The sequence below is a fragment of the Phacochoerus africanus genome, chromosome 5 (genome assembly GCF_016906955.1).
Source record: "Phacochoerus africanus isolate WHEZ1 chromosome 5, ROS_Pafr_v1, whole genome shotgun sequence".
Lineage (NCBI taxonomy): Eukaryota > Metazoa > Chordata > Mammalia > Artiodactyla > Suidae > Phacochoerus > Phacochoerus africanus.
In genome coordinates, this window is record NC_062548.1 from 12,536,330 (window position 1) to 12,559,944 (window position 23,615).

A 23,615-nucleotide genomic window follows, 5' to 3' on the forward strand; every position below is an offset into this window, starting at 1 on the left:
TTCTCCCTGTTGTGACCTTGGTGTGCAGATCCCCCCACCCCCACCCCGGTGGCCCCGGGCCTCGGCCTCCTGCCGCCCTCGCAGATCTGTTGGGAGCCAAATGCCAGGCTGGATGCCCTGAGAATGTCGGGCTTTGTTAGCGTGTGAAGTGGGTGTTATAGGAGCTGGGACAACAGTGCGCTTGTGCTTTCAGGAGACCAGGCGCCCTCCGTGGGGCCCGGGGAGTGGGCCCGGTTGGGGCTGGGCTCAGGGTAGGGTGGTGGGAGGCCCGGCAGGAGAATCACGATGGTGTGGGTATATTTTTTTGAAAACCTTCCATTCAGTTGGTTCTTCGACCTTCAAGACAGGCCTGGGGCCCGGGGATCCTGGGGTCGTTTACTCATCTGCCCGTCGAGGGGAGGGGGGGGAGGTTTCCTGTGTGCAGGATTCTGCATCTAAAATGAGGCCCAGCCTCCGGGCTCCCTGCTGAGGAGGAGGGAGTCGGCTGGGGCTACTCCTCCCCAGGAGCTTCGAGGGGAAGGGGCCCCTGGGGTGACAGGAGGGACCCATTGCTGCCCTCACCAGGGGCCAGCTTGGGCAGGGTTGCTGCAATCCGTCCTCTGCCCTCGCACCCACCCAGCCAGGACACAGTGGTCCCAACCCACCTCCCCAGGCCTCCTGGCTTCCTTCCACCTGCTCTCCTGTCTGGTGCACAGAAGATGACGCTGCCTCTTTCTCTCTTTCTCTCTCTTTCTCCGGCTTCCTCTCCCCTGTGCCCCTCTCTCCTGTCGCCCCCTCGCCACCCGCCCCGGGTGGACCAGACCCAGACGCAGCTGGAGCACGCGCGCATTGGGGAGCTGGAGCAAAACCTGCTACTGGAGAAGGCGCAGGCCGAGCGGCTGCTCCGAGAATTGGCCGACAACAGGGTAATCCCGCCGCCTCCGGCCGCCCGCCGGCGCCTCGCCTGCCCACGCCCCCTGCAGCTTCTCTGGTTTATTATTTTCTCTGTCTCTGGCTGCTCTCCTCACTGTTTTGTTTTTTTTCTCCTTTTGTGCCCCTTCTAGGAGGGAAGTAAAGTTTAGGGTCGTGATGCTCCATCCATGAGGCTTGTTGGTGGTGGTGGTGGGGGGTCCTGGCTCTCCGGGACTTTGCTCCCCAGCTCGTGGTCCCATTGGCTGGGAAGGTCCTGTGAGAGCCTCCCCTCCCCCACACCTTGCATTGTCATGACAATACTTTGCTGTCTTCAGAAATGGGGGGGGCAGCCCACTTGGGAACGTTCTGGCCCTTGTGCAACCCATCCACACCTCCAATCTCCCCAGGCTGAGAAGGTGGGAGGCCAGGGGACTGTGGGGGGGTCTTAAGTAGGATGGCACGAGGGGCCAGCCTGAAGGACCTGGGGCTGGGGGAGTGGGCGGATGTGCCCAGGGCATACAGCTCTGTGTCGGCCCCAGGGAGTGGTTCCCTAGGCCAAGGAAAGCTCTGCTTGGGGGTTCTGAATCCAGGCTCCAGACCCTGCTGGGCCCTTCACACCCACCATGTGGGCCCCAGGGCCGGCCCCCTGTGCAGGCACACATCCGCATAGCCGGCCAGCCCAGCCCAGCGGCCAGCCCAGCCGCAGTTCCTCTGGCCAAGGAGTTAAAGAGCCAGTGAGCAATGACTGGGAAAATCACTGCACACAGTGTTGGGGGGCGCGGGGGGCATCAGTTTCTGCAGGTGGGCCTCAGCACACAAGCTGGTGCATGCGTGCGTGTGGGCGTCTGGAGACACACACGGGTCCCTGTCCACACACTGGGCCATTGCCCAGTGGCCATGTGTGGCTTGTGCAGTAAACGTGTGCGTGCATGGAGCTCGCTTGCAGAAACCAACCCAGTCACAATTGACAGGCTGGAGCCCTCAACCGAGGCATCTTCCTCTAGGGGTCAACCGGATTAAATCAACAAAAACATGTTTATTGAACTAAAGGTCCACAGATTTCTTAAGCTTGTCAAAGATTTAAAACATCAAAATATACTGCTTCCATGTCTATGACCATTGACAGGATCAAGGTGGTTTTTAGCGGAGGGACCCTCTCCTCTCAGAGTTTCCCACCAGGAGGCAGATCTGGGAGCCTACTTTTTTTTTTTCCCAGCATTAGGCATTAAAACAGGCCTTTCTTTGGCCACCCCCCTCCAGACAGCCTTTTTGTGGGTCAACCCATTCCAGCTGGGGCTTTTCTAGAGCAAGATAATGCAAAATTCCCCTCTGTCGTGTCTGCCCCTTAAAAACAGCATGAAACTGAGGAAGCCAGAACCTCAAATAGGTGGTTTCTTTTAACGCAAGTCAGGAGTCCCCCTGGGAGCTGTGGAAGGGGTGCCCTTCCCGTCCCATGACGTCCCATGACCTGCCCCCATCGGGGCTGGACCGGTGAGGGGCGAGACCCCCTCCCCGCCGTGTCCCCTCGCCCTCCGGCCAGGCTGCTGACCCCCGTGTCCCTCTCTCCCGGTAGCTGACCACGGTGGCCGAGAAGTCGCGGGTGCTGCAGCTGGAGGAGGAGCTGAGCCTGCGGCGCGGGGAGATCAAGGAGCTGCAGCAGTGCCTGCTACACTCCGGCCCGCCGCCCGCCGACCACCCCGAGGCCGCTGAGACCCTGCGGCTGCGGGAGCGGCTGCTGTCGGCCAGCAAGGAGCACCAGCGGGAGAGCGGCCTGCTGCGGGACAAGTATGAGAAGGCTCTGAGGGCCTACCAGGCAGAGGTGGAGAAGCTCCGGGCGGCCAACGAGAAGTACGCGCAGGAGGTGGTGGACCTCAAGGCCAAGGTCCAGCAGGCCACCAGCGAGAACATGGGGCTCATGGACAACTGGAAGTCCAAGCTGGACTCGCTGGCCTCGGACCACCAGAAGTCCCTGGAGGACCTCAAGGCCACCCTGAACTCGGGCCCGGGCGCCCAGCAGAAGGAGATCGGGGAGCTGAAGGCCGTGATGGAGGGCATCAAGATGGAGCACCAGCTGGAGCTGGGCAACCTGCGGGCCAAGCACGACATCGAGACCGCTATGCACGTGAAGGAGAAGGAGGGCCTGCGGCAGAAGCTGCAGGAGGCCCAGGAGGAGCTGGCTGGCTTGCAGCAGCACTGGCGGGCCCAGCTGGAGGTGCAGGCCAGCCAGCACCGGCTGGAGCTGCAGGAGGCCCAGGACCAGTGCCGCGACGCCGAGCTGCGGGTGCACGAGCTGGAGAAGCTGGACGTGGAGTACCGGGGCCAGGCGCAGGCCATCGAGTTCCTCAAGGAGCAGATCGCCCTGGCCGAGAAGAAGATGCTGGACTATGAGCTGCTGCAGCGCTCGGAGGCCCAGAGCAAGCAGGAGGCCGAGAGGCTGCGGGAGAAGCTTCTGGTCGCTGAAAACAGACTCCAGGCCGTCGAGTCCCTGTGTTCGTCGCAGCACACCAACGTAGGCGCCGCCCCTCCTGCCCAGCTCCAAGGGGCCCACGGGCGGCAGCGGCCCAGGCGCCAGGGCCCAGCTGGGGAGGGTCTCGGTGTCCACTGACCTTCTATCCCCAGCACAGGGAGCGCCCCTCGCAGGAGCACGGCCTAGTGAGGGCGGAGGGCACCTGACTCAGAGGAGTTCAAGTCCAGGGACAACTCAGTTTTTGGTTTCAAAAACTCTGTCAGAAGGGCAGTGGTGACCGGGGACTCCAAGGTGGTCTGAGCTGACCTGGTTGGGTCACCCAGACCAGGCCTGGAGAGATGTGTGCCAGGCACAAAGAACAGCCTTCTTTCTGGTCCGTGAGTCCCTGATCCACCCAGACACGTCCCGCGATGCAGGCTCCTGGGCCTCCCCAAGGCACCTGTGCCAGGCATCCCGGCGCTAGTCTGTGTGGCTCACAAACACGTGGAGGGAAACACCGCCCATCCCCAACACGCGCGCCCACCGAGGGGACCTGAGCGCAGCCCCCATCGGCCAGTCCTGAGGAGACTGAGCAATGGTTTGGCAGCCACTTTCCCGGGGGTGGGGGGTCCCCAGAGCGGGCTCTGGAAGACTGGAGGGGCGTGACCCTGGAGCGGCTGCCACTGCCACCAGGGTTGGTTTTGCTCCAAATCTAGAGGCCGAGACCCCAGGTAGTGTGGGCGTGTCTCTAGCAGGGCCCAGGCAGGGCCTCATGAGTGGCTCTGGGCCCCACACCCGGTGCAGGTCCTACAATGCTCCTCCTCACCTCGGCAGCCTCACCTCGACACCCTCAAGGTCCATGTTGGCTCATTTCATTGATGAGCAAACCCAGACTCCAAGGCAGGGCACCTTTCCCACGGCTTCTTGCCCACCCGTGGCAGGGCTCATGCCCAACCCCACCGCCAAAGGGCTGACAGGGGGCGCCCAGGAGGACAAGGTCAAACCACATAGGAGGGGACAGTTTGCCGCAAGATCATTGCCTATGTATCAGCCCTGGGAGTTCTTGAGCTTCTGATTCCCTTTGTACCAGAGTGTAACATTTGAGCAGTAAGTGTTGAGGAGTTCCACGCCCAGGGCGTGCCTTTTCTGAGCCCCCAGTGCTCCTAGATGTGTTCTAGGCACAGAGAACAGCCTTCTTCCCAGTCTTGGAGTCCCCGATTCACCCCAGACACGTCCTGCTGTGCAGGCTTCTTCCACCCCCGTCTGTCTCCTGGGGGGGACCGCTGCTTGCAGGTGCTCTCCAGAATCCCGGGCAGAGGGGAAGGGAGGAGCCCAGGTTAGCTGTGTGCACGTGGCCTGATTGGCTGCTCAGGGCAGGAGGGTCCCTTAGGACCCCAGGACCTGGACTCCCTTCGCAGGGGAGGTCTTGGGCTGTTGTGGTTCCACCTGGTGGCCCGCTGTCCCTTGGTCACAGCCCTCAGGCCAAAGAGTGGATGGTGACCTCAGGAAGGTCCGTCTCTTGACTTCCACACGCACGGGGCCTTGGTCTGGACCCACTGCCTCTCAGATTCAAAAGTTTAAGTCCAGGGACAACTCAGTTTTTGGTTTCAAGTAGTAAGTATGGGAATTTTTGTTTTTTTATTTATTTATTTATTTTATTTTGTTTTTATTTTTTGGGTTTTTTGTTTTGTTTTGTTTTGTTTTGGTCTTTTACAGCCATACCCATGGAGCTGCATATGGAGGTTCCCAGGCGAGGGGTCCATTTGGAGCTGTAGCCTCCGGCCTACACCTCAGCCACAGCAATGCGGGATCTGAGCCATGTCTGCAACCTACACCACAGCTCGCGGCAACACTGGATCCTTAACCCACTGAGCAAGGCCAGGGATCGAACCCATGTCCTCATGGATCCTAGTCGGGTTTGTTACCACTGAGCCAAGATGTGAATTCCTGTTTTTATTTGTTATTATTCCTCTGGCAAACTGCAGGCTCAGAGCACAACCAGCTTGGGCAGGAGGCTGGAAATGTCTGCCAGGAAGCAGCGAGGAGCCTGTTGGTGTTTGCCATGCAGATTTTTTTTTTTTCTTAGTTGATCTGTTCTTTGGCTTTTTTTTTTTTTTTTTTGGCTGTGCCCGAGCCATGTGGAAGTTCCAGAGCCACAGTAGTGACAACATTGAGTCCTTAACCACTAGGCCACCAGGAAATTCCCTGGATTTATTTGTTTATTTATTTACTTATTCAGTCTTTTTAGGGCCGCACCCGAGGCATGTGGATGTTTCCAGGCTTGGGGTCACATCGGAGCTGTAGCTGCCAGTCTACACCACAGATCTGAGCCGTGTCTTTGACCTTTACCACAGCTCCCGGCAACACTGGATTGTTTAACTCACTGAGTGAGGGCAGGGATCAAACCCTCATCCTCATGGATACTAGTCGAGTTTGTTACAGTTGAGCCACAACAGGGACTCCCTGGATTGATTTTTTACAAAGAAGCATTAAGAAGGAAATAGCATTTCTCCCGGTCCCTCAGAGCCGGCCCTGGGCGTGCGCTGCACACGGTACCCGTGACAGGCGGTGCTTGTTTTATGGACGGGAGACCGAGGCTGAGCGTCTGGCCTCTGGGTGATGATGGCAACAGATTCCTGGGACCCGTCTCTGTAGGTGTCCCGGGAAAGGAGATGGCTGTTTGATACAATAGACATTTGCAAAAAGGCAAGGGTGGGAGGTGGTTGCGGGGAAGGTTCGTAAGCAGCCTGGGGCAGGTGGGGGCCACCAGGAATGGGGGGCGGGGGGGGAATCCTCTTGTCAGGAAAGCCACACCAAGGACATCCGTGCTCCCTGCCGCATTGCGGCCCCGAAAGTCTCCTGGAATCGGGGAGAGGTGGGCTGGCTGGGGCCCAGCCGGGAAGGCGAGGGTCCCCTTACACGGCTCTCCTTTCAGATGATCGAGTCCAACGACATTTCAGGAGAGAAGATAAGGATGAAGGAGGCTGTGGAGGGTGAGTGGCCGCCCAGCCGGGCCGGATGTGGGGCTTTGGGGAAAGGCTGGTTGGCTCTGCCTCTGAGCTGGCTCCCGCTCAAGCAATTTGCATTGCTTGCTGTTTGGTGAGAGCGGCCTACTGTGTGCACCAGCCACTCACCCCCTACCCGGGTGAGGAGGGCGGAGCCTCAGTTTTTGGAGTTCGCTGATTTTGTGTTTGTTTGTTTGTTTGTTTGTTTGTCTTTTTGCCTTTTTCTAGGGACGCTCCGAGCCACATGGAGGTTCCCAGGCTAGGGGTTTAATCAAAGCTGTAGCTGCCGGCCTACACCACAGCCACAGCAACGCTGGATCCTTAACCCGTTGAGCAAGGCCAGGGATCGACCTGTAACCTCATGGTTCCTAGTCAGATTCGTTAACCACTGTGCCATGATGGGAACTCCCTGATTTTTTTTTTTTAAATTTTATTTTTTGGCCATGTCCATGGCATACAGAAGTTCCCAGGCCAGGGATCGAACCTGTGCCACAGCAGTGACAATGCTGGATCCCCAATGCTCTGCACCACTGGGGAACTCCTGGGTTTTTGGTTTGTTTGGGTTTTTTTTTTTGCTTTTTAGAGCCGCACCCGCGGCATGTGGAGGTTCCCAGGCTAGGGGTGTAATCAGAGCTACAGCTGCCGGCTTATACCACAGCCACAGCAATGCAGGATCCGAGGCGCATCTGCAACCTACCCCACAGCTCATGGCAACGCCAGATCCTTAACCCACTGAGTGAGGCCAGGGATCAAACCCAAAACCTCATGGTTCCTAGCTGGATTCATTTCCGCTTCACCACGACGGGAACTCCTGGTTTTGTTATTTTAAAAATGGAGACAAACTGCAGATGGTTCAGGAGTTCCCACTGTGGCTCAGTGGGGATGAATCTGACGAGGAACCATGAGATGTGATCCCTGGCCTCGCTCAGTGGGTTAAGGATCCGGCGTTGCTGTGAGCTGTGATGTAGGCCAGCGGCTTCAGCTCCAATTTGATCCCTAACCTGGGAACCTCCATATGGCTCAGGTGCAGCCCTAAAAAAGACAAAAAAAAAACCCCAAAAAACAAAAAACCCTTCAGATGGTTCAAAGGTCATTTAGTGAAGCATCCTCTGTTCCCTAGTTACCTCCCCACAGGCACAGTGTCGACCACCTCCTGTCTCCTTTCCAGAGATGGCTTGTGCACGCACGTGCACGCACACACACAGAGGTGACACAGGTGCCGCCTCGCCTCCCACACGGTTTGAGCCCCTTGTTTAGTTTTCCATTTAACACCGTGTCTTGAAGACGGCTCCCGGTCCCTGCCTTCTTTAACATGTGCAGAGCATCCGGGCGTGTGGCGCTGCCATCCTGTGTGTAGCTGCCACATCATAGGTTGATGCGGGTTTTCATCTATTGCAAACACTGCCGGAGGGTAACACCTTGCCCGTCATTGGGCTCAACCAGCTTTAACTCCCGCCTGCGATGGTTGAAAGTATGGTTCCCCACAAGCCTCGCCCACGAAATATTTCCTCACACCTTGTGATCTTTGCCAGTCTGAACGGTAAAAGATGTTACCTGATGTAACTTCAGCCTTCCCTTCTCTTGATACAGATGAAGCGCCGTTTCCATTTCTCCTTGCGTCCTTTGCCCATTTTTTCCCTGTTGGTTTATTGATCTGTTTGTGGATTTTTAGAAAAAATTTATACCTGACACTGCAAACATTCCCCCCCCCCCCCCGTTTATGGTTTGTTTCTTGACTCCTCTCCGGGTGGTATTTGCCATGCAGATCTTTAAAAATCGATCCTTTCTTTTGGGGTTTACTGTTCTTAAAATGTATCCCGTAGTTTCTTCTAGTAACTTTTAAGTTCCATTTTCTGTGTTTAAATCTCTGGTCCAGGAGTTCCCGTTGTGGTGCAGTGGTTAACGAATCCGACTAGGAACCATGAGGTTGCGGGTTCAGTCCCTGCCCTTGCTCAGTGGGTTAACGATCCGGCGTGGCCGTGAGCTGTGGTGTAGGTGGCAGACGCGGCTCGGATCCCGCGTTGCTGTGGCTCTGGTGTAGGCCGGTGGCTACAGCTCCGATTCAACCCCTAGCCTGGGAACCTCCATATGCCGCGGGAACAGCCCAAGAAATAGCAACAACAACAACAACAAAAGACAAAAAAAAAAATCTCTGGTCCTTTTAGAATACTCCCTTCTCTGAGGTGTGAGGTGGTCTAGTGGTTAGGTTTCAGTGCTTTCACCACCGCAGCCTGGGTTCAGTCCCTTATTGGGAACTGAGATCCCACATCAAGCTGCTGCACACTGCAGCCAAAAATAAAGAAGTTTTTTAAAAATTGTGTAAGGTGGGAGTTCCCATTGTGGCACAGCGGAAATGAACCCAACTAGTATCCATGAGGATGGGGGTTCAATCCCTGGCCTTGCTCACGGGGTTAAGGACCTGGCGTTGCCGTGAACTGTAGTGTAGGTTGCAGACATGGCTCAGATCTGGAGTGGCTGTGGCTGTGGCTGTGGCTGGCAGCTGCAGCTCTGATTTGACCTCTAGCCTGGGAACTTCCACATGCTGCTGGTGTGGCCCTAAAAAGCGAAACAAACAAACAAACAAAAAAACAAGGTGTGAGGCAAAGATGCATTTTTATTCTTTGCCCAAGAATACCCACTTCTCCCAACACTATTTTTGAAAAAACTCATCTCCTTGTCTCCACTGATGTACATTAACCAGACTCGCCATCTTTAAATTCCATCAGGAGATTGACTCTATTTCTAGACTTCCAGTTCCTTCCCAGTGACCTATCTATCTGTTCGTGTGCCAATTCTATAATGTTTTGAAGCTTTGTTTCTATTTTAATTTTTGGCAGGGCCAGTCTTTCCTGCTCTGCTTTTTCAAAATTCTTTTGGCCACTCTTTTTTTTTTTTTAATCAAGCCAATATTAATATAAAATAAAATTAATCATTTTAAAGTAAATAACTCAGTAGCATTAGTACATTCACACGGCTGCGCAACCGCCACCTCCATCTAATTCCAAAACCTTCTCATCACTCCCAGAGGGAGCCCCGTATGCCTTACCAGTCACTCTCCATTTTCCCCTCACTGCAGTTGCTGACAACTGCTCGTCTGCTTTCTGTCTCCGTGGATTTGCCCATTCTGGACATTTCATGTAAATAGAATCATACAGTATGTGGCCTTTTTCATCTCTGGCTTATTTCACTTAGCATGACGTGTTCAAGGTTCATCCGTGTTGTACCACGTGTCAGCGCTTCCTTCCTGCTTGTGGCTGAGTAATACACCATCGTACGCGCACACCTCTTTCCATTTATCTGAGCCTTCAGTGGACGTTGGGGTTGTTTCCACCTTTTGGCTGTTGAGAATAGTGCTGCTATAAACATGCATGTTCAGGAGTTCCCGTCGTGGCTCAGTGGTTAACGAACCCAACTAGCGTCCATGAGGACGCTGGTTTGATCCCTGGCCTCGCTCAGTGGGTTAAGGATCTGGCGTTGCCCTGAGCTGGGGCATAGGCCGGCAGCTGCAGCTCCAATTCGACCCTTAGCCTGGGAACCTCCATATAGGGTGGGGTGCGGGCCTAAAAAGACAAAAAAATGCATGTTCAGGTACTTGATGGAGACCTGGTTTCAGCTCTTTGGGATACACACCTAGGAACAGAATTGTTGAGTCATATAATAATTCCATGTTTAACTCTTTTTTAAATTTCATCTTATGGCTGCACCTCTGGCACATGGAAATTCCCAGGCCAGGGGTTGAATCCAAGCCATAGCCGTGACCTATGCCGCAACCACGACAGTGCTGGATCCTTTAACCCTCTGTGCTGGACCAGGGATTGAACCCATGCCTCTGCAGCAACCCAAGCTACTGCAGTTGGATTCTTAATGCACTGTGCCATGGCAGGAACCCCCACGCTTAACTCTTTGAAGTTTTCTGCTAAACTCTCTTGCTTATTTTTCCAAGTGATTTTATTTTATTTCTTTATTTTTTTTAGGGCTGCACCCGCGGCACATGGAGGATCCCAGGCTAGGAGGCGAATTGGAGATGTAGCCACTGGCCTACACCACAGCCACAGCAATGCCAGCTCCAAGCTGCGTCTGCAACCTGCGCTACAACTCATGGCAATGCCAGATCCTTGACCCACTGAGCGAGGCCAGGGATCGAACCTGCTTCCTCATGGATGCTAGTCGGATTCATTTCCTCTGAGCCACGACGGGAACTCCTCCAAGTGATTTTAGAATCAGCTTATCTAGTTCCATAACAATAAAAATCTGGTTGGCATTTTTATTGGCATTATGTTGAATTGATAAATTAACTGGTGGAAAGTCAGTGTCGTTCTAGCACTGCCCGTGCGTCTTTTTTTTTTTTTTTTTTTTGGCCACACCCACAGCGTGTGGAAGTTCCGTCACCACAGCAGCAACCCGAGCCGCAGCAGTGACAATGCTGGATCCCTAACCCACTGAGCCGCCCAGGAACGGCTCCGTGCGTCTCTCTCATGACTGTTGGGAGACTCTCCGCTATTGAATGCACTTGGCCAAGTGGCATGGGCAGGGCTGTTTTAATCCCCATTTTTCACTTGAGGGAACTGAGACCCTCAGAGTTAAGTTGTCCCAAATCTCACCATCCTGGCACCTCTCCTTCAGGGCAGGTTACCCAGAGGGGCAGCTGGCGTGAGGAAGAATTTGGACTCTCAAGGCCACGTGTGACCCCCTTTTTGGGTTTTTATGGGAGGGCCACCCGCTCGCCCCCTGGACCGCAGGGCTGGCCCTGGACAGTTGATGGCCGCTCATCTCTCCCTCTTCCCCCAGGCCTGCAGGACAAGCTGAACAAGAGGGACAAAGAGGTGACAGCCTTAACATCCCAGACCGAGATGCTCAGGGCCCAAGTAAGTGGTAAGTCTCCCCACCGCAGGGCAGATGCAGGGCTTTCGCTGCCCGGCCAGCGCTGAGCGGGTGGCACCAGATCAGGATGCCCTCCCTGACTCTGCCTGGAGGAGAAGGTGGCCTGGCCCCGATCGTGAGCGCTGGGCGTCTGCTTGGGCAGAGGTGGGGCTGGGGGGAAGCATGGCCCACGCTTGGTCCGTTATAACCAGGGGCCCTCGCCAGCCTCTCTCCCCAGCAGTGGGTCTGTGTTCTGAAATCCGTTCACAAGTCCCCTCTGGGCTTGAAGACCTTAGGGTTCAGCCTCCCGTCCCTGCGGTTCCGGGTTTGGGCACCAGCCCCTAAAGAAACGCCTGGCTTTCAGAATTGGGGGGAGGGACCCTGGCTGCAGCCAAGGGCCAGGCACGCCGAACGAGGCCAGAACGGAGCCTGGGGAAGAGGCAGGGCGTCTGGAATCTATGACTTGGTGACAAGCTGGCCCTGCTTCGGGTCCACCAGGACGCCAGTGGTGGTGTCCGTGAGACGGTCCACATCCTGAGAAATGGTTCCCACCCCCGCTCCTGTCCGCTTCTCATCACGTTCACGTGGCGTAGTCGGTCCCTCAAAGGTCAGTTGACCTCAGATTCCTCCGGGGACAAGGCGAAGATTCAGCTTCTCCGTGTCCGGCAACAGTGTCAACGCCCAGGCCCTGTCTCGGGAAGGGTGGTCTGCTTTCCTGGCACCAGAGGCCCCGTTGCTTTGGGGGGACTGCTTCTCATAGTGGCCCCTCTTGTCCCCTTGCTGCCTGGCCCCCCCGGGACCAGAGAGGCCCACTCAGTGGAGTGTCCCTGGGACCCCCCGGGGATACCTGCTCCCTGCCTGGGACTATGGCCATGGGACAGGTTCCCATGGCCATCCCAACCCTCTGCCCCACCCGCCCTGCCTGGTGCCCTCAGCACTGGAGGGCAAGTGCAGGTCCGGGGAGAAGAAGGTGGACGCCCTCCAGAAGGAGAAGCGGCGCTTGGAGGCCGAGCTGGAGGCCGTGTCCCGCAAGACCCACGACGCCTCGGGCCAGCTGGTCCTCATCAGCCAGGAGCTGCTCAGGAAGGAGCGGTGAGTCAGCCGAGGGCCGAGTGGTCGGACCTGCCCGGCCCTGCCCCGCCCTCCCCCTGAGATTAGCCAGTCCTCTCCAGAGGGGGCAGCGCTAGACCCAGTGGACAGATGGCTGGCATCACCAGTGTTTACCCTGCCGTCCACTCCTAAGCCCCAATGAAGCGGCAGAATCCTTCTTCACACAGTTCTCCCAGTAGAGCTTATAAGGAGTGGTTCCTGGAGTTCCCGTTGTGGCTCAGCAGGTTAAGAACCTGACAGAGTGTCTGAGGTTGCAGGTTCAATCCTTGGCTTTGCTCAGTGGGTTAAGGATCTAGTGGAGCTGCCAGCTGTGGCTTGGAGCTGGCATTGTTGCTATAGCCTGGGAACTTCCATAGGGCGCAGGTGGGGCCCTAAAAACAAACAAACGAAAAAGATGAGTGGTTCCCAAACATGGTGGTCTTGGGTACCCCTATAAACTCTTAAATACTATTGAGGGTTCCCAAGGAGCTTTTGTGTATTTATTCTTTATTTACTATGTTATGAATTAACGCAGAAATTTAAAATATTAATCCATTGAAAAATAATAGCATACCGATTGCATGTAACGTGGATTACATTCTTTTGATAAAGATTAACTGTTTTCCAAACAAAAAGTATTTAGTCAGAAGAGTGGCACTCTTTCACAGTTTTGCAGATTTCTTGAATGTTCCTTTAAAGGAAGACGGCTGAAGATTCTTTTATCTTCTTCTGCATTTAGTCTTTGCAATTTGTTGTTTTGGTTGAAATATATTAGGAAAATCTGGCCTCACGTGGAGATGTAGTTAGAAAAGAGGGGAGTATTTTAATATCCTTTTCAAATAATAATGATTGTTATTATTTTGCTTTTTAGAGCCACACCCACTGCATATGGAAGTTCCCAGGCTAGGGGGTCAAATCGGAGCTGCAGCTGCCAGGCCTGCACCACAGCCACAGCAATGCTGAATCCATGCTGTGTTTGCGACCTACACCACAGCTCACAGCAACACCAGATCCTTAACCCACTGAGCAAAGCCAGGGATCAAACCCGTGTCCTCATGGATACTAGTCAGGTTTGTTACTGCTGAGCCATGATGGGAACTCCCCCTTGGTTTTTTTTTTTTTTATGCCCAGTTCATGGACATGATTCATCAGCCCCTGTCAGCCCCTGAGTTAAAGGAATCTTGTTGAAGTACAAGCATATTTTCATGAAGAAAATGCTGTCTTCTCATCTCCCTTCCTATACACCTGATGTACAAATTGGGAATTTTTATGAAACTCTCTAGAAAACGTGATCCTGCCCCGGGCAGGGGGTGGGATGGGGGTTAAAAAGATGCAGCAAGCTAACTTGGGAACATTCCCTTCCTGGCAGGAACGAATGTCATCACCGGGGGCCCCACCCCGTCAGGGTTCCACTGCTTCTTGCTCCCTCTCTCCTCCCCTGTCCAAATCAGATATTTCATTTCCGGCACTCAGCCCACTCTCCCCTCCTCTGAGGAGTCTGTCTTGCTGCCATCCACACGCTCATTCCTTTCCATCTCTCATCATTCATGCAATTCCTCCCTTCTGGAATACCTTCTTCTTTTTGATCATTTCACTGGATCTGGTCCATTCTTCAAGGCTCAGCTCACAGCCCACCTCTTCCTTAAAACCCTCCTTGATTAATGTAGGCCACTATGAGCTCCTCCGTGCTTCTGTGATGCTTGGGATAGGAGTGAGAAGTCAGCTAGGAATGTGTTGACAGATTTAAACAATAGAGATTTCTTTTTCTTATGTAAGAAATCTGGAGGTAGCTACAGCTGGCACTTGGCTCAGTGGCTCAAGTTATCAGTGCCAACACCTCTCTCCTCTTAGACTCTCCCTCATGGTTGCAAGGTGGCTGCTGAAGCTCCAGCCATCACATTCATAGCAGGAAGAAGGAGGAAAAGGAAAGGGTCAGTGCCAGCCGACTTTCACTTTGTTCTTAACTGTTGATGGCCAGCTAGAGAGGGAGTTTTCCTGTCCTCTCTGGTAGATGCAGGCAAGGGAAAGAGCTTAGAAGGAAAGTGTCCTTTTCTCTCATCCTGTGCCCATGGAAGACATTGCCGATTGATCAGCGCACTCTTTTTCTGCAAAGCCCAGATGTGGCCTCCGAATCCAGGCAGGTACTGCCACTTGATTAAGAGTTGACGTGAGAAGTAGAACTTGTTTGACACCAGGCATTTAAAATGTCTTGCCACATGAGCTGTCTTGGATACAGGTTTCTTTTTCTTTCTTTTTTTTTTTTTCTGCTTTTTAGAGTCACACTTGCAGCATATGGAGGTTCCCAGGCTAGGGGTCGAATCGGAGCTGTAGCTGCCAACCTACACCACAGCCACAGCAACGCGGGATCCGAGCCGCGTCTGCAGCCTACACCACAGCTCACGGCAACGCCGGATCCTTAACCAACTGAGCAAGGCCAGGGATTGGACCCGCAACCGCATGGTTCCTAGTCGGATTCGTTAACCACTGCACCATGACAGGAACTCCTAAATGTTCTATTCTTGATTTCATTTAATTAGTATTTTAAAAATTTATTTTATGGAGATAACATTGGTTTATAACATCATTAACCAATGTCACATGTACAACATTGTATTTCTACCTCTATATTATTTGATATATATATATATATATATAAGTACATATATACATATATATATTTTTTGGCTGCACCTGAGACATATGGAAGTTTCCAGGCCAGAGATCGAATCCAGGCCCCTAGCTGCTGACCTACCCAACAGCTGTGGCAATGCCAGATCCTTAACCCCCTGCACCAAGCAAGGATTGAACCTGTGCCTCAGCAGCAGACTGAGACACTGCAGGAACAGTGCCAGATCCTTAACCCACTGTGCCACAGCAGGAACTCCTGTATTATTTAATTTTTAATTAAACAAATATATTCTCTTTAAAAAAAAAAACTCAGGAGTTCCCTGGTGGCTCAGCAGCTTAAGGATCTGACATTGTCCCTGCTGTGGCTCTGGTTACTTTTGTGGCACAGGTTTGATCCCTGGCCAGGGGACTTCCCCATGCTGCTCATGTGACCAAAACCAAAAAAACTTCAAAACCATTCTGAGAAAGGCTAAGTTCTCTTGACTGTCCCGTCCCTGAACCCTGCCCCCTGTGATCAGATGGTTCCAGGCCTCACGTTTCCTCTCTGGCCCCTCTTGGCACAGATGCTGAGAAGCGCGTGTCCCCCTTGGGGTGGCTAGTCTGTGGGCACTTGGCACCTTGTGGGGCATGGGAACAGAGGGGCCCGGGCTGACTGCAGCTGTTCTGTGTACCTCCACCCTCCTCCAGGAGCCTGAATGAATTGCGGGTGTTGCTGCTGGAAGCCAATCGCCACTCCCCGGGGCCTGAGAGGGATCTGAGCCGCGAGGTCCACAAGGCCGAGTGGCGGATCAAGGAGCAGAAACTCAAGGATGACATCCGGGGCCTGCGGGAAAAGCTGACCGGGCTGGTACGTGGAGAAGGGGGCGGCCTGAGAATGATGGAACGCCGGAACGGGGCCAGGGCTACCTGCTGTCAGGCCATGGAGACTGGTGACCTCCTGGAGCCACCCCAGGGACAGCCAAGTCACAGTGAGGGTTCATAGTCCTCTAGAACTGCAGGCAGAGTCAATGACGTGGCTATTGGGGGGGCCGTGGTGGCCCTTTTACAGACATCATGGCTGGCTGTGGGGCCGTCTGGGTGATGCAATGCAAAGGAAGACTTCCTAAGAATCTGGCCAGTCCAGAGGCAGCACCAGCTTCCGCCAGATGGTAAGCTTGCCGTCCAGGGAAGTAATCAACCAGTAATGATGATTCATGCATCAGTCTCGGGAAGGATAGGGGAACAGGGTCCTGACTGAGTGGAGTTCTCAGAGGTAGGGCCGGGGTAGGTGAGTGGTACTGGTCGCACAGGATGAAACCAGCCCCGTGGTCAGTGTTCAGGATAAGCCTGTGGCCAGTTCCTGGGCCTGGTCAACTCCAGGGTGTGGACAGGATAGGGTCCAGGAGGACAGGCCTGCTGTCAGGAGAAGCTGATCCGAAGCTCACTGCCCTCCCGCCCAGCAACGTGGGTCCAGCCACACAGGAGGAGATGGAAGGAGAAGAGAGGCCTCCCGGGCAGGAGGGGACACAAGACCTGCCTGCAGCCATGGGAGCAGCCTTGCACTGGCAAGGTTAAGGGAGAAGGGGCGTCACTCTGCTGCTCCCAGATCATGGGTTGTGGGGACCACGGGTCCGGATGCACTGTGACCTTCCAGATCTGGCCACCAGGGGGCGGGGGAGAATACAGAACCCTCTGTGGGCCTCATGGTGCTGTGAATCTGGGTGTAACTCAGAAGCCTGGGTCTGTGGGGATTTGGGAGTCCTGATTCCGAGGCTTCCCCAGAACCATGTGGAAGGGCCAGAGCTGCCCTGGCTATCTGTCTCCTTGGGCCACAAGCCGGTCGAGTTTACATGTGACTGGCTGCCCCTTCCCCCAGGGAGGCCTGTCCCATGTCCCTGGTGAACTGTCCCCAGCACCACGGAGAACCAGGGATGGGCTTGGTGGTTAGAAACCTCCTGAAGTGAGGAAGGGTTGGGTAGAGGGTCAGAGCAGAGCAGAAGGACCTGGAAGCATCAGCCTAAGGGAGGCAGTTCAGGGAGGGTTTGTGCCAGAGCGAGGAGGCTGGTGAGCCAGGAGGCAGTGCATCTCTGGGTACCATGGTGGCGGGGTCAGCTGTGGCGCCCTTGGAAGGGAAGGTAACAGGTGTCCTGTGGGTGGAGGAAGGGTTCAGGGAATTAGGCTCTGGGTCTAGCGGGGAAGAGGAGGGACTCCCATGAGACAGCGTGGAGGGAGTGGGGGGCAGGGAGGGAATGCAAGAAGGAAAGAGGGGTTTCAGGACACGGAGAATATGAAGCATCTGATGGGAGCTGGGAATTCAGGGCAGGGGGGCAAGGAGGATGCTTCATCCAGGACCCTCAGGTGAGGGAGGGAGGCCCGCGGGCCCTGGTGATGCTCAGGCCTGGCCAGAGATGAGATGGGGCAGAGGAGTTCCCTGCCTACAGGAGAGTCTGCGCTCTGGCAACGCGAACATGTGCGCGCACGCGCACAAGTACACGCGTACATGTGCACGTGCACGCTCTTCCTCTCCCCTGCCGCGTCCAGGACAAAGAGAAATCCCTGTCGGATCAGAGGCGCTACTCCCTTATTGACCCGTCCTCATCCTCGGCGCCCGAGGTCCTGCGGCTGCAGCACCAGCTCATGAGCACGGAGGATGCGCTGCGCAACGCGCTGGACCAGGCTCAGCAGGTGGAGAGGCTCGTGGAGGCCATGAGGAGCTGCCCCGACAAGCCCCAGGTGAGCTGCGTCTCACCCAGGTCCACGGGGAGAGACCCAGCCCTGCCCCCAGGAGTCTCAGCCAAAGGGGTGCATGGCTTTAGCCTGAGGAGCTCAGACCAAGGGCAGAGATGCGGCTTCGCCCAGAGAGCCTAGGTTTTCTGGGGTCTGAGGACCCCCATTCTGAAGCGCTCTGCTCGGTTTGGAGCCAGAGATGGTCCCGTCGGGAAGACCCCGCCATCTAGTGGGCGAACCAGGAAATGCTGCCCGGTGAACCTCACGCAGCGTCTTGCCCATGACTCTTACAGGCCATAGGCAATTCCGGTTCTGCAAACGGCATCCACCAGCAAGACAAGGCCCACAAGCAAGAGGTAAGGGGCACGCTGGGCCCGGGGAGATGCTCTACCCTCCCATGACCCTCGCCTGCAGGCGCACTCCTCTGGGAAGGAAACTTTGAAAAACCACCAAACATACAAAGATGCCTTTTGTAGGAGGCTTGGCACTAGGGTCGCTCATGGAGTGGGCCCTTGATTCATTACCATTGAATCAAGCGTAGTCAAACATGATTCAATTGCCATCCCGCCCTTTTGACCTTTCAAAAAAAATCGTATTATGAAGTAACACATGCCTATTGGGAAACTTGCAGGGGTAGTTTTATATATATATATATACGAAAAATATATATATAAAGAAGAAAATACTCACCAGTAGCCCTTCTACCCAGACACGAGCAAGGCTAATGTTTTTAAGTGACCACCTTCCTGCGGTTTGCTAAGTGTGTCTGCGCGCGTGTGTGTGTGTGTACACATAGACAGTCCTCATTATTCACGGATTCCATACTTGCAAGCTTACCTACTCAATAACATTTATTTATTTATTTTGATATCATTTATTTTTAACCCCAAAATCATTAGGACACTTTTTTGGTCATTCGTGGACACGTGCAGAGCAGAGAAAAATTTAATAGCTCACTGTTCCCGCTCAGGCTGCAACTGGAACAAGGCCCTCTGCTGCCTTCTCATCGAGCTCATTCTGCAAACACGTGTCCTTTTCACAGTCTATTTAGTAACACATTTTTCACATGTTCAAGCTTTTTGTCTTGGTGATTTCCGCTGTTCACAGTGGCCCCCAAGCGCCGTGCTGAAGAGTTAAGTCTGGTGTTCCTACGTGCACGAAGGCTGGGCTGTGCCTTCTAGAAAGTACTTGAGAGAAGCCTCCTATAGGCATGAGTTATAGTGCTGCTGGCCTTGAGTTTAGTGTTATTGAGTCAACAGTGTGTATCCAGTGAGGGGTCTTTGAACAGAAGCACTCGTGAAACATGGTTGCGTGTGGAGGTGGGAGGTTTGCAGGAACCTTGTCTTCCCACCAGCAGCGATGGTTCAGTATTTGCTGGTTTTGCGGTGGTGTGACTTTACAGACTGGAACTCCTGCAAATAGTGAGAATTGTCATGTGTATATGTATATGTCTGTAGGTGTGTGTATATATTAACTTAAAGCCTTTTTTTTTTTTGCTTTTTTTAGGGTCACACCCATAGCGTATGGAGGTTCCCAGGCTAGGGGTCGAATTGGAGCTGTAGCCGCCGGCCTACACCACAGCCACAGCAACACCGGATCCTTAACCAGGTTCGAGGCCAGGGATCGAACCCAAAATCTCATGGTTCCTAGTCAGATTCTCTCACCACTGAGCCACAACGGGAACTCCTCCAAAGACATTTTTTATTGAAGTATCATTGATGTACATACGTAAACGTTTTATTTGGCAATCATTTCAAACCGACAAAAAAAGTTGCAAGAATAAAAACAGCACCTGGGGCCTCAGCTCTGCTCCCCCCCCCGTAATATATTGTTAATATTCTGCCACATTTGCTTTATTTTTGGTTCTCCATGCGTAGATGTGTGTGATAATGCGTGTCATTATTTTTCTGAACGATTTGAATGTCACTGCCTGTGTCATGGCCCTTCATACTTCAGTCCATGGTTCCGGAGAGAAAGGATGTGATTTTACATAAACAGAGTACGGTTACCCACCTTAGCCCACGTGACGCTGATCCGAGATGTGTGGCTCCTCACGCTCCGTCCCCGTTTTCTTCAGCTGACCCAGGAGCTTCTTCCCGGCTCCTGCCCCCTCGGTTCAGGAGCCAGTCTGGGTTTAAACCAGCCCGTCGCATTTGCTTGTCATGTCTCTTCCTTGAATCTGGACCCTTTCCTCACCTGGGCGTTGATTTTTATGACGTTGACATTTGTAAAATACAGTCATCCCTCCTTTTTTGTATAGAAGATTCCTCCCGTGCGGCTGGTGTGCTGGTTCCCGGCGGTGGGAGCCGGGTTCTACCGTTCAGGCTGGAACACTTGGTCAATGTCACGTTCTCCCCTGGGCCTCACGCCTGGGGAGCGGGACATCCGTCTGCCCTTCTTTCCTGCTGTGCGTTCTGGTCACCTGTCAAGGTGTTGTCCGAGTCAGCTCAGGGTCGCTTCCTAAGGAGCGTTAAGTGGAGACTCTCGAAGGCGGCGTGACCCGTCTCCCCCTGACCAGGCGCCGCCGGGGCTCGACCTCCATTCCTGCCTCTTGCCCCAGCCGGTCCTGACGGTGATGGTTGCAAAGTAGCCGATAAATCATTTTAATAGAGCGGGTCGCGTGCTTTACAGCGTCACCTTTGTTGTTGGTTTTCTTTTTTTTTTTATGAAATCTTTTCAACATAAGCATTTTCTCTCCTCCTTAAGCAGTCTCTGTAAATTCTACATTTCATAAGATTGTGGGTGGAAAATTGATTTTCTGGAACTTCCTGGGCCTGACTCCCTTCCTGGGAAGGCCTTTGCCCCACGGTTATGTTTTAGGGGGTTGCCTGGTGGCCTCCACCCCACAGGTGACCCCTGGCACCCCTGCACAGTGCTCGAGCCCTCCCCAGGGTCCCAGGTGCCAGCCACATTAGGCCCTGTCCTTGGCTCAGTGTGTGACCTTGGACCAGCGAGGCTGGGGCAGAGGAAGGAGCTGCGGCCACAGGTGCTCCCCTAGAGATGGGAGAGCCCTGGCCGCGGAGTCTGCCAAGGGCCTGGCCCTGTGGGTGAGGAACAGAAAGCTGGGCGAGCAGAGGAGGGGACCCCGCCTCGGGCCTGAGAGCAAGTGGGGGCGTGGGGCTGGCGGGGTTCTGTCTGCAGAGAAGCTGCCTGTGCTGGGTGCCCTGGGAGTTGATGCCCTTTCCTCGTGAGGCTTTGCTGTGCGGCACATGGGGCTTATGCTGGTTTATAGCCGAGAAAACCAAGGCTCAGAGTCTCAGCTCCCGTGTTCCTCTCCTCGGATCCAGCCTCCACACGGGCCTTCTGAGCGCTTTGTGCAACCTACCTGCTCTCACCTCTTCCCCTCGACTTCCCATAAACTGCTCCCCACCGCCTCCTGTCTCTCCGAGCCCCAAATGCTCAGCAGAGAGGCTGCTCCTCGAGTTCTGTGGTGGCACAGCGAGTTAAGGACCCGGCCGTGTCACTGCTGTGGCCCTGCTTGCAGCTGTGGCGAGGGTTTCTTCCCTCGCCCTGGAACTTCTGCACATTGTGAGCACAGCCCCCCCCCCCCAAAAAAAGAGCAAGCGAGAGAGAGAGAGACAGAGAGAGAGAGAGACAGAGAGACTGCTTCAGCCTCAGGGCCTTTGCACATGCTGTTCCTTCTACCTGGCACAGGTGGGTTCTGTTCCCCCAGCCCGCCCTGCTCCCTTTCCTACCTGAGTCACCTCTCCCACTTGTCCCTAAGCTTCCTGTGCCACTTGCTGATCAAGCCCTTACTCTCTCCAGGACAAGCACTGACCCTGAGGGACACCGTGGAGCGGCCCAGTCCACATCAGAGCCCCTCTGGCCTGCCCTGGTGGTGCCCCCTCCAGGCAGGGGCCAGAACTGTCGCTTTGCCGAGAGCAGTGTTTGTAACGATACCCGCGGACAATCCCCCACCCGACCCCCTGCCGGACCAGGAGGCTTCCTCAAGCCCGACCTTCCACAGAGAGCGGTACAGCCCCGGCCAGGCCCCGGGACCTTCCGACTGGACATCCGGCAGCTTCTGGAGTTGGTTTGGGGAGGCCAAGTGATCCGGCCAGGCCCCTCTCCCTGGGAGCTGCCCGAGGACCATCCTGGCCGCCCCCCCCCTTTGTTCCCCGCTTCTCCTGGATCCCTCCCAGACCCCAAGAGCCATTGTCTGGGCCAGGCGTTGGCGGAGGGCCCCAGCTTCCTGCAGGCACCAAGGAGGGCGGCCCAGCCCTCAGGAGCTGCAGCCGCTTCCAGGCCAAGGCCATCCCCAGGGCTTCTTGTCCCCACATACTGAGCCTCTTTCAAAGAGTGGTACAAAGTCCCTGTGGCCCATCTGCCCAGTGAGGCCCCACGTTCAAAGTGCTGGGGGGCAAGGCCCTTCGTCCGCCACCCCAGCGCACACAGCTCCGAGCTGCTGGCCGGAGGGTGATCACCACGGCCAGAGCCACAGTGTTGGGAGAGTTTGGAAGCCCCTCCCCTCCGCCCTCACTGCGGACCTGGCTTGGAGTTGGGGCGGGGCGGCCACAGGGGGCCCCAGAACCAGGGCTCTGGGTGTGTTTTGGCTGCTCAGTAACACGGTGTCCCCTGGGTTGACCTGACGTTCCAAAGCCGGGCCTCCCACCTGCCAAGGGGCCCACGCAGACCCCGACCCACGCAGCCAAGGACCCTTGGCGCGCACACACTCAGAGGGGTCACGCGTGCACACGTGCTGTGTGGGCGGGATGCTCAGGCCACGCGGATGCTCACCCTCAGGTTCCGGGACCAAGCCCCGGTCCAGGCTGGGTAGGGCTGTGACCGCACACACGGCAAACGCTCCTGCAACCTCGCCGTGCACACACACAGCCCACTACACGTGGGTGAGCCTTCAGGGAGGCATGGGCCACGCGCACTCGTGAGACCACACATCCCAACAGCCCGCTTTCCGTCTTAGAAGGCCCCTGTCTGGGGCTTTTTAAAGCCCTGTCTCCTGTAGCCGAGAAATGAATCCAAGGATGATGCAGCAGGAAAAACCCACCCGCCTCCCCGGTTTCCACCCCCCTGCCGGTCCTGCCACATGCGTGGTGGGAAAGTCAGCAGCGGCCCACACCCCCCACCTCTAGGGCTTCCAGCCTCCCCCAGCTCGGGGTATCCGCAGGGGCCTCTCCCACTGGGGGCTGGAGGTGGGGCCAAGGGTCCAGGAGTTCCCACCAGGACAGATAAGCAGTTGGTGCCCCGGGAGCAGCCCAGGTAGCCTCTGAGTGCTCCTGTCCTTGCCCCAGAGCAGCCCACCTTGGGGGCGGCCAGTTAGGGCCCCCTCCCCTCTCCCTGTTGGCTTTCGGTAGCTCTTGCATGCGGTTTTATTAACAACAGTCTAGAAGCAACGCTGTAGTGGCTTAATTCAGAGGCAAATACTACTCTTGCCAGCAAAATCAGGCAGCTGCCCTGCCCACTGGAGACTGATTAGTCTACTAACAGCCAAAAGCCCACAGGAGTTGGGGCTGAGCCCCCGGGCGGGCTGGCAGGGGGCCAGTGCTTTCCCTGTGAGCCTCTACGCCTGCCCAGTGTGCGCTCAGCCATGCCCCCCCAAGTCCTTCCGCACCCTTCCCTTCCCCAAAGTGGAATTGTTGAAAAGTGTGGCGAGTCTGTGCTCGAGACAATAAAGCTTGTGACTGAGGTCAGGACCCTGCAGTTTCTGTTTTTCTCTGTGCGCACCTTGGCTCCCTCAACCTCTCCCAGCTCACAGGCACCCTGGTGCCAGGGGTTGTTCTCAACCCTGTTCCCGATGCACTGCCAACTAATTCTTACTCAAGTGTGAATGGCTGATGAGGCCTCACAAAGTCTGGTATGGAAGAAGTGTGGGACTGAGCTGCCTTGTTGGAGGAGAGGGAGTTCCCATTGTGGTGCAGTGGAAACGAACCCGACTAAGATCCATGAGGATGCGGGTTCGATCCCCGGCCTCGCTCAGTGGGTCAGCCATCCGGTGTTGCCATGAGCTGTGGTGTAGGTCACGGATGCAGCTC

General features: G+C 55.2%; 1 protein-coding gene across 4 annotated transcripts in view; it reads left to right on the plus strand.

Moving 5' to 3' along the window:
• CLIP2 (CAP-Gly domain containing linker protein 2) overlaps positions 1-23,276 on the plus strand; it is an 85,314-nt gene extending 62,038 nt beyond the window's left edge. The window contains exons 9-17 of one of the 4 annotated variants that reach the window (XM_047779891.1): positions 801-905; positions 2,465-3,400; positions 6,273-6,330; positions 11,131-11,214; positions 12,138-12,294; positions 15,607-15,766; positions 17,440-17,631; positions 17,919-17,981; positions 21,391-23,276. In XM_047779891.1, the coding sequence (XP_047635847.1) occupies positions 801-905; positions 2,465-3,400; positions 6,273-6,330; positions 11,131-11,214; positions 12,138-12,294; positions 15,607-15,766; positions 17,440-17,631; positions 17,919-17,981; positions 21,391-21,402 (1,767 nt within the window). In that variant the 3' untranslated portion in view covers positions 21,403-23,276. Of the gene's footprint in view, positions 1-800; positions 906-2,464; positions 3,401-6,272; positions 6,331-11,130; positions 11,215-12,137; positions 12,295-15,606; positions 15,767-15,967; positions 16,068-17,439; positions 17,632-17,918; positions 17,982-21,390 lie in introns of those variants that run through there. The other 3 variants (XR_007134890.1, XM_047779892.1, XM_047779893.1) reach the window with 3 other exon arrangements.
• Positions 23,277-23,615: the final 339 nt, after the last annotated feature.